The following is a 9,158-nucleotide window of genomic DNA, read 5'->3' as shown; positions in this document are numbered from 1 at the left end:
AGATGATTGTCATTTACCCATTTGATCCAAATTTTGTATTGTCCCAACCCTTCTCTAAATTACAATGGTGGCAACTCAGTAGAATTAGAATAAATCAGGACTGAACAATTTGGTTGTTGTGGTTTGTTTTCAGGGAATTACTTACTACTAAAGCCAAAGACAAACCTGACAGAGCGTTAGCAGTTTATTGTTCATGAGGTTGAATGAAGCTAGTGGAAAAAACGCCCCTGTATTACACATGTGTCTGTAGCAACTCCCTCACATTGTAGTAGGTTTATGCTGAGCTTTGCACTTTTGCTGGAAAGTCGTCCTCAATCTCACTTAATCAAGACCGTGACGTCTGCTGTGCAAATTATTGTTTCACATACACATACAAAAATGAACAATATGCACTCAATATTTGCCATAGATCTTTTGTTGTATGTGGCTTTTTTATGTGGCTTTTTAATATTTCACTTTCACTTTTTCCAGAGTAATGGCAAGCTGGCATATATTGCTTTGATATGATTAATTGGTCAACTCCTATACAAATATTAAGCCTTTTTTTTTTTTTTTTTTTTTTTTTTTAGATTTCCTTCCTTTTGCAGATGTTGATTAATGTCTCTTTTGTCTGCAGTGTTGCTTTGGAGCAAGAGGACAGCTCATTCAATAACACACCTATAGGGCTTTTAAGATGTTGTCCATTAGTAAATGTGTTTTTCATACACATTTTAAGTATGCAATGCTTTATAACTTTAATACACAAGGGATTTGTACATGTTAACATTCATAGAAAGAAGTTTGCTTGGAGTTTGTGAAATGCTAGGAAATGTGGCTTTGTTTATCTTTGCTGGATCACTGGACTCTGGTGGGAGTTTGACTTGGCTCTTTGGGAGAGCAGTGAGCTTACAGATGTTGGAGACTATGTCCAGAGAGATAAAGATGAGGTTATATATTTATCAAAAACATTTTGGACTGGGGGATATGGTGTGGCATCTTCAAAATATTTTAGACGAAAAACGCTCTCAGAACTTTCTTGAAAGGAAAGTAACAGAATCATACTTAAGCCACATATACAAAAAAAAAAAAGGTCTGGTGTTGTATGGCGCAACATTGCCCCCTAGCGTGATTCAATAACATCTGCAGTCATACAACCGTGCTGTGAATGCACTATTGTATAAATTGTATAATTAATTATTATTATTATACTATGTTAAACGTACATGTATTTCCTAAAAGAATGACAGCATCACCAAACGTTTAATCTCTAAACACAACTCAAAAATAGTCCAGATACTGCTAAAAATAAATTTGACACATTACATTTGTTGTAAGTCTATAAAAATCAAAGTCTATATCCAGATTTTTATAATATGGCTGAAATAAACCATACCCTGCATAATGCGCATAATTATTATTATTTTTATGTGCATATTATATCCTGAGTTTAAAGCCGCCCACACGCGTTTGTCTTACGTCATACTGAGCTCGCTGCTGATTGGCTGAGAGCTTCGCTTCTGGCTGCGTGTCTCTGAAGCCGAGAGTTTGATTTCTCTGATGAAATCTTCCGCAAAATTACATGGGCTTTTCCTCTTTTGAATCACAATGTCAGCTAAACTGTTAACTGCACATAGTAATGTTTTCAAATGTTTGCTAACTGTCGCGGGCTTCCACCCACGGGCTTTTAGGTAAGAAACTAACACAGCGGTGTGTAAATGTGAAATATTGCTGGTTGAAAATGGCTCCGCTCATAACAACGTGCTTTTACATTTTATATTTGAAGCACGGGGACAGCTGCCTTCGGTTCTGTCAAGTTAAAAGGCCGGAGCTGTCTGACTTTAAAGGATTTTGGTCCCGATGAAATCAAGAAGATGTTGTGGGTGTCAGCAGACGTCAAACACCGCATCAAACAAAACAATGAGGTAGACTAAATATCACACAGCTTGAGACTGGTATTAAGTCCTAATAACTTTGGAAAAAAGTGAAGGAAGCCTTTTTTGTACTTTCAGAATCTTCCTCTTCTGCAAGGCAAGTCCATTGCAATGATATTTGAGAAGAGGAGCACCAGGACCAGAATGTCCACAGAAACAGGTGGGGACAGACTGTATTGTTATTACAGATAGTAATTACGTTATTACATATTAGTAAATGCATCGGCCGTGTTCTGTGCAGTGACAGATGCAGTGTTTAGACAGGCCAGGGACAATAGAACTGCTGACAGGACACTCTACAGACAAAACAGTGAATCACAGTTTAGACTCTACAGATAGAACACTATATTATCATTGAACATTATTTTAAAGGTTTTGCTTTGCTGGGAGGGCATCCTTGTTTCCTAACATCCCAAGACATTCACCTTGGAGTAAATGAAAGCTCTACAGACACAGCCAGGTGAGTAAATAAATACATATTGTTTAAATGTAGATTTTAAACTGCCTTTTTAAACCCGCTCTGCAGGGTGCTCTCAGGCCTCTGTGACATTGTCCTGGCCCGAGTCTACAGTCACTCCACACTGGAGGACCTGGCTAAAGAGGCCTCAATCCCCATCATTAACGGTCTGTCCGACATGTACCACCCCATTCAGATTTTAGCAGATTTCCTCACTCTGCAGGTACTGTGCTTTATAATGCACTCCCCACGTAAGTCTAGTACTGTTGGCTAAAAGAGTGCTCTGTTGTTCAGGAGCATTACGGGTCTTTAAATGGACTCACAGTCAGTTGGATCGGAGATGGGAACAATGTGCTTCACTCTTTCATGATGACCGCAGCCAAACTAGGTGTTCACCTAAAGATTTCTACACCAAAGGTTTTCACCAGTGCAATTTTAACATTTTATAATGCACTAAAATGTACATGGTCCATCAATAAAGCATTCATTTTGTTAAAACATTGTATTTTTCAGGGTTATGAACCTGAAAAGAGTGTGATTCAGGAGGCACAGAGACTCTCTGAAAAGGTTTGGACTATAAAAAGCACAAATATGCTTGAACTGATTCATGTAAATATGATTTTACCTTTAGTATGGGACCCAGTTAGTCCTGACAACAGATCCAATGGAGGCGGCACATGAGAGCAATGTGTTGGTAACAGACACCTGGGTCAGCATGGGACAAGAGGAAGAGAAGAAAAAGAGACTGAAGGATTTTGAAGGTTACCAAATCACTATGCAGGTATCGTAACAAGTAAAACAAAAAGGAAGCATCAACTATAATAATATGATATTTGCCATTTTTAACATTCTTGTGCTTTCTAGTAATCTACCTGATTGTAATGCACTGCCTCTGTAGTTGTTACGCCCTGTTTTGCTTCTGCAGACTGGAAGTGTGGCCAGACCAGACTGGACTTTCCTTCACTGTCTCCCGAGGAAATCTGAAGAGGTGGATGACCAAGTGTTCTATTCGTCCCGCTCTCTGGTGTTCCCTGAAGCTGAGAACAGAAAGTGGACTATTATGGTGAGCTGTGGAGTTGTATTTATTTACTGTGATCAGAGAAATGTAAGCCCAATCTTTCTAAGCTGTTTTGTTTTCTAGGGTCTAATGGTGTCACTTCTGACTGACTACTCTCCAAAAATGCCAATGATGAAATTTTGAGCTTGTGACTTCTTTATGCTTTTACATTTTCATAACATAACCACTAAAGATGACTGTCATGCCTAAGTATTATTAGATGAACTTAGGATTGGGATGTTAACTGAATTTTAATCAAGATCCAGATTCAGTCATGTCTAATTATTAATGATAATGATGAAAAGCGTGTAGTCTGGAGCAGAGTTCAGACTTTGGAGGAAGAAATAAGGCTAAGGTTTTGTGTAAAATGGCAACGGATTAAAGTCTGTATTGTTTATGTTCATAGAATCAATATTGAAAGCCATTTTGATTTTTGCTTTTCAAAATAAACATAAACTGGAAATCAAGATCAATCAATATGAGGATTTTTTTTCCAAGTTCAATTTAAACTAAAGCCTTGGGATGTCTGTTCTGTCATCTCATCTACTTCATATTATAAAGCCTATAGGCCAATAGGCTCAATATTATGGCATTTCTGGTTATTTTTCTTTTTTCAGCGATTAAAAAATGTCATTGTCATCAAATTTGATTCACATTTTCATTGAGCGCACACATGTAGCGCCCCCTCGTGGCGCAGGCTGCTTCCTTCTCTCCTCTGATTGGTCCGTGTGTTGTGACGTTTTAGTGCGGGAAGCTTTGATCTCCGTGGGTGGTCCCACGGCCGCTGATGAAATGATGCTGCGATTAACTTCATTCATAACTACGTTACACATTTGAAGACCTGTCCCACCGGTCACAAACATTCACATATTATATTTGCGTCGCTACTATAAGAAATTGTAAATTGTTTTTAGCTCGTCTTTCTTTGTTCAGATCACATAAATATCATTCGCATGAATAATACATATTTGAATAAACTGAGTCAGAGCAACGCAAAAGCTGTGTGGTTAAAAAGCAGTGCGTTTGGAGCAGAGACGACCACCCACTGAGGCGCAGAGCAGGGGCTGGGGGCGGTGGGACGGTGGGAGGAGGACGCCATTGCAGCTGGTCCGTTTGTGGATGAGGAGGGACTAACCAGCCCAAACTTTACCATGTCGAAGCTAAACTGGCTTTCTGCCCCAGCCCTCGGCTCTGGGTCGCACGGAGAGTAGCGCACGGATGTCTTCACTGGAGCGGGACATGTGGAGCCCAGACACTCTGCCAAATCAGGTCAAATATGCGCGTTTGTTTGGAACAGAGGTGAAAGTTTGAGCTTAGCTCGGCTAACTCGAGGGCTGCTTTCAGCTACTTTACACCGCTACTTTTTCACACTCTCAAAGTTTACATTTGTCTGGCCTCAGCGCTTCCCCCGAAAACAAGATGTCGCGTGTAGCGCGAGTTATGTCCACACTGCATTTTATTTGGCCTACTGGATGTTTTTTAACCTGGAAAACAGAGTGTAAATGGTTTGAACATGAGCTTCAGATAATGTGATCTGGTCTACAGTGTGAATACAATGTAACTTTCTCTTTTTTTCCCCTAAAACTGCAGAATCGTGTCATTGGACGAGCAGTGTTTACGTTGTGTTTCTAAACGCAACATTTTCCACGTTGAAAGTTAAAAGCAACATAAGACTGTGCTATGTACATTTATAAACCACTTTATAAACATAGAGACAGTAATAGTATTTGCGATCCTAATACTAATAGTATTTGGGGTCCAAATGGTAATCCTGTAGACTTAAATAGGCTTTTAGTATAAACATTTTTGTCTAAATCTGTTGGCTAATTAACACTAGGCTGTTGTCTTTTTATGAGCACAAATGTGTATCATCGTTGTAGTTACATGTAGTGAACAGTGTTTTTTCTCTCCCACAGGCTCTCAGTGTCACCTAGGTCCCTCTAGTCCTCCTTCTGGACCCTTCTGACTATGAACACCAGTAGAAACTGCAGCTCTGTGGCCCAGGCTGAGGGCCTGGCAGTGCTGGAGACCCTCTCCATTGTGGCCATCACTCTTCTGGCCTGCCTGGGGAACCTCCTGATTGTGGTTACTCTTTATCGGAGGCCTTATCTGCTCACACCCAGCAACAAATTTGTGTTCAGCCTGACCCTGTCCAACCTGCTGTTGTCCGCACTGGTGCTGCCCTTTGTGGCCGTGAGCTCAGCCAGAAGAGACTGGATGTTTGGAGTGGTTTGGTGTAACTTCACTGCTTTACTCTACATGCTCATCAGCTCCGCCAGTGTCATGACACTTGGAGCTATTGCTATTGACAGGTAGGCAAAAAGCACAACAATAGCAAGGCTGCAACAGTAAACCTTAGACCTATAGAACATGTAACAGTATCCAGTGTTGTGAGACTAGTCGGCTAAAAAACATGTTTAAGAGGTCTGTCTACTTTCGCAAACTATTACAAAGGGTTCCTGCCAGCAGAGTTACCTTATGCAACGATTTTTTTCTTACAACATAGCTAGCTAATACAAAGCCCCCTGTTCACAGAATTTGCTTCAGCATCAGCGGTTTAAAATATTTTGTTAAGGAACTTACTATGGTTCTATGCACTAGATACTTTTGCCTTTCCTTTTCAGGTACTACGCAGTGCTCTACCCCATGATTTATCCCATGAAGATCACAGGAAACCGGGCCGTGGTGGTCATTGCATACGTCTGGCTGCATTCTCTGGTGGGCTGCCTGCCTCCTCTGTTCGGCTGGTCTTCTTTTGAATTCGACTGTTACAAATGGACATGTGTTGCTTCGTGGCACAAGGACTGGAGCTACACTTCATTTTGGGTTGCCTGGTGCATCCTTCCTCCCTTTGTTGTGATGCTGGCTTGTTATGGGGTCATTTTCCGTGTGGCTCGTATGAAAGCGAGAAAAGTGCATTGTGGGACAGTTATTGTGGCGCAGGATGACTCTGGTGCAGCTCAGAGGAACGGCCGCAAAAACTCAAGCACCTCCACCTCCTCCAACGGGAGCAGGCGCAGTCTTATCTACGCCGGCAGCCAGTGCAAGGCCTTTGTCACCATCTTAGTGGTGATAGGCACCTTCCTCGTGACCTGGGGCCCTTATGTGGTGGTGGTCTGCATGGAGGCATTGTGCGGACAGGGCAGTGCGTCCCATATGCTGGAGACGTTGGTGGCGTGGTTGTCTTTCTGCAGCGCTGTGTGCCATCCGCTCATCTACGGCCTCTGGAATAAAACGGTCCGAAAGGAGCTACTCGGTATGTGCTTTGGAGACCGCTACTACAGAGAGTCTTTTGCCACGCGACAAAGGACCTCACGCCTCTTTAGCATTTCCAACAGAATCACAGGTAATCCAAGTATTTTAAACATGTATTATTAATGTGTGCTGTTTATAATGGTTTAATATGTTTTTAGACCTGGGTATGTCCCCACACCTCACAGCCCTGTTGGCCGGGGGAGGGCATCTGTTGGCGCCTGGGAGCAGCACAGGAGACACTGGCTTCAGTTTTACTCAGGACTCATGTGAGTGTCTCAAAACTTGATTGCAGAATTACTCAATTACTTAAATTGACAAGTTTATTTTGTGAAATATCTAATTCAACATACAGTTCTGTAAAAAATGTTAAGGCACTTTGAGTTAAAAATGGAGACTTGCTCGATAGTGCATACTGTTATGTTTAGCTGCATCACATCTGTCATTGGTTACAGTCAAACTTGCATTCCTGTGTCAAAGCTCATCTCAGAAGCTTTGTAAATTGGACAAGTAGAGTCAGGCACGGTTTAACTGTTCGTGTCATAGTTGATTACAATACATTTCCTCCACGTGTTAAACTCACTGGTGTTTGTCTGTGCAGGTACAGATGTGATGCTGCTGGATCATTTCACCACAGATGACTCCTCCCACCTGCTGTCCCAGGGGAGCGTGCCTGGGAAGAGGCGGAGCTCCGTCACCTTTGAAGACCAGGTGGAGCATTCCAAAGGTATCTGTCATTACCGTGCACTAAAAACATCAGGGTCTGGGCACAAACTAGTCCTACTGCACTCTAGGACTGCACAACAAAAATGCTCCAACTTTAGATTTTACCTTGCTGTTTAGTCTACAGTACAGAAATAGCAGGATAACTGAGATAATGAGGGAAACATGCATTATTACCACCAGTCATACTTATTTGGGGGCTAGCTCAAGATTTATCATATTAACAGAAGTGTCCTGTTTCCATGAGCATAATTATACTTTTAACACTTTCACTACTGTAAAGTGCTACATTATTTTCTGTTATTTTCCTCAGTTGAAAATTCATCTTCCGTCCAAGTTCACGCAGAGGTCCACAAATCCCTGGACACGTTCGCCTCCAGTTTGGCAAAGGCGATTGAGAACGATGCTAAAGTGACTCTCTTTGGAGAAGGGTTAGTTTTACCTGCAGGACTGTTCACCACCAGGGCAACGCCACGGCCAAGGTACCTGGACGGACAGAGGCTCAGACTGGAGAGCATCGACGAAGGAATAGTCAAAGACGACAAAGATGAAGAAGTACCCGATATGGAGGAAAAATTCTCCTGAAAATTTTGGATTTGACTTTGACTTTGGTCTACAAATAGGAAATTATAACTTGTGTTTATTGAACGCCTTTGGGGAAACAAAAAATGGCTCCAGTTTTATATTATACTTGAAATTTTTATCCATAGAGTATTTTCAGAAAGCTTTTTTTATTACGGTGGACCAAGTGTCAATCAAGCAACATTACATTTTGTATATAGGTCACAAGTAAACAGCCCAAACTACTGTATACTTGATTCATAACTGTTGTATCGTTTACGAACATTGTAATGCACTTGGGTTTTCTTTAGTTCCTATCCATTTTAGCAGCAGTTTGTTTTCCTTGGCTATTTTAAATTATCAAAAACATTCAGGAAAATGTTTTTAGATCATTTTGTTTAGCAAACAAAAGCTTTAAAGTACGAGTCCATCTTCTTATTGTTGTAGTCGCTTGTTGTGATAAGGCTATTTATTTCTTATGAAGAACCTGGGGGGGGTTAGATTATGGTACTTTTCCAAATGGATGTTAAGGACCAGAGATGTGTCAAATGCTGGACATACATTCCAAGTATATATCTGCCCATTGACTCATAATTTTCATAATGCACTTTTTCAAGATACCACTTTTCTCTTTGTCAAGAGGACTTTATTGTGTTGTGGCATTTGTGTACCTTCCAAGTGGAAATGGTAGTTTTCGTGAAGGTTAGAAGATGCTTTAAGAAAAAGGAGTTTTTATTGGTTTTTGTGCACTGTTTTAATCAATGTACCAATTTATCATAAAGAAAGCATTTTGTTGTTTAGCTGTTGGTTTAACTCTTACCTCATATTGTCTTATTGTGATACATTTTGTATTTAAAAGTTGTATTCTTAAGTCTTAATGTAACTTATATTTGTTACGAACTCAATTATGCATTAAATCTTTTGTATGAAGATGGTCACTGGTCACATTTTATATAGTGCTTTTCCACCTTCAAGGCACTCAAAATGCTTTTCAAGGAACGACTCACCCATTCATGCACACATTCATACACCAGCGTACAAAGACACTGGGGGTGAGGTGGGTTAAGTGTCTTGCTCAAGGACACAGGAGCTTTTTATCTATAGAAGCTAGAATTGCACCGCCAACCTGTGGGTCAGGGGATCTGACCGCTCCAACAATGGTGTTTATGTCAAGAGCAGGATTTAAACCACCAACCTT

At 40.9% G+C, this 9,158-nt stretch overlaps 2 protein-coding genes across 2 annotated transcripts; both read left to right on the top strand.

Annotated features, from left to right (window-relative positions):
* Positions 1–1,475: 1,475 nt before the first annotated feature.
* Positions 1,476–3,895, top strand: otc (ornithine transcarbamylase). Its single transcript, XM_033986774.2, has 10 exons — positions 1,476–1,667; positions 1,763–1,901; positions 1,989–2,070; positions 2,283–2,370; positions 2,437–2,590; positions 2,662–2,784; positions 2,881–2,934; positions 2,999–3,148; positions 3,293–3,430; positions 3,509–3,895. Exons 1-10 carry the CDS (start codon positions 1,585–1,587, stop codon positions 3,566–3,568), a joined length of 1,071 nt encoding a protein of 356 aa, XP_033842665.1. The 5' UTR covers positions 1,476–1,584; the 3' UTR covers positions 3,569–3,895.
* Positions 3,896–4,524: 629 nt separating this feature from the next.
* gpr161a (G protein-coupled receptor 161a) lies at positions 4,525–8,999 on the top strand. The gene is made up of 6 exons (XM_033987479.2): positions 4,525–4,693; positions 5,341–5,736; positions 6,049–6,770; positions 6,838–6,945; positions 7,278–7,403; positions 7,713–8,999. Exons 2-6 carry the CDS (start codon positions 5,393–5,395, stop codon positions 7,982–7,984), a joined length of 1,572 nt encoding a protein of 523 aa, XP_033843370.1. The 5' UTR covers positions 4,525–4,693; positions 5,341–5,392; the 3' UTR covers positions 7,985–8,999.
* The last annotated feature ends 159 nt before the right edge of the window (positions 9,000–9,158 follow it).

This window comes from Periophthalmus magnuspinnatus, chromosome 21 (assembly GCF_009829125.3).
Source record: "Periophthalmus magnuspinnatus isolate fPerMag1 chromosome 21, fPerMag1.2.pri, whole genome shotgun sequence".
In the NCBI taxonomy this organism is placed as follows: Eukaryota; Metazoa; Chordata; class Actinopteri; order Gobiiformes; family Gobiidae; genus Periophthalmus; species Periophthalmus magnuspinnatus.
This window is presented reverse-complemented; position numbering and strand designations above follow the sequence as displayed.

Excerpts from the sequence above, each read along its gene's own strand:
- otc (XM_033986774.2), top strand. The coding sequence starts at position 1,585 with ATGTCAGCTAAACTGTTAACTGCACATAGTAATGTTTTCAAATGTTTG. Across the intron at positions 1,668-1,762 it reads TTCCACCCACGGGCTTTTAG|CACGGGGACAGCTGCCTTCG; the intron begins GTAAGAAACTAA and ends TTATATTTGAAG. Across the intron at positions 1,902-1,988 it reads GCATCAAACAAAACAATGAG|AATCTTCCTCTTCTGCAAGG; the intron begins GTAGACTAAATA and ends TTGTACTTTCAG.
- gpr161a (XM_033987479.2), top strand. The coding sequence starts at position 5,393 with ATGAACACCAGTAGAAACTGCAGCTCTGTGGCCCAGGCTGAGGGCCTG. Across the intron at positions 5,737-6,048 it reads GGAGCTATTGCTATTGACAG|GTACTACGCAGTGCTCTACC; the intron begins GTAGGCAAAAAG and ends TTTCCTTTTCAG. Across the intron at positions 6,946-7,277 it reads CAGTTTTACTCAGGACTCAT|GTACAGATGTGATGCTGCTG; the intron begins GTGAGTGTCTCA and ends TTGTCTGTGCAG.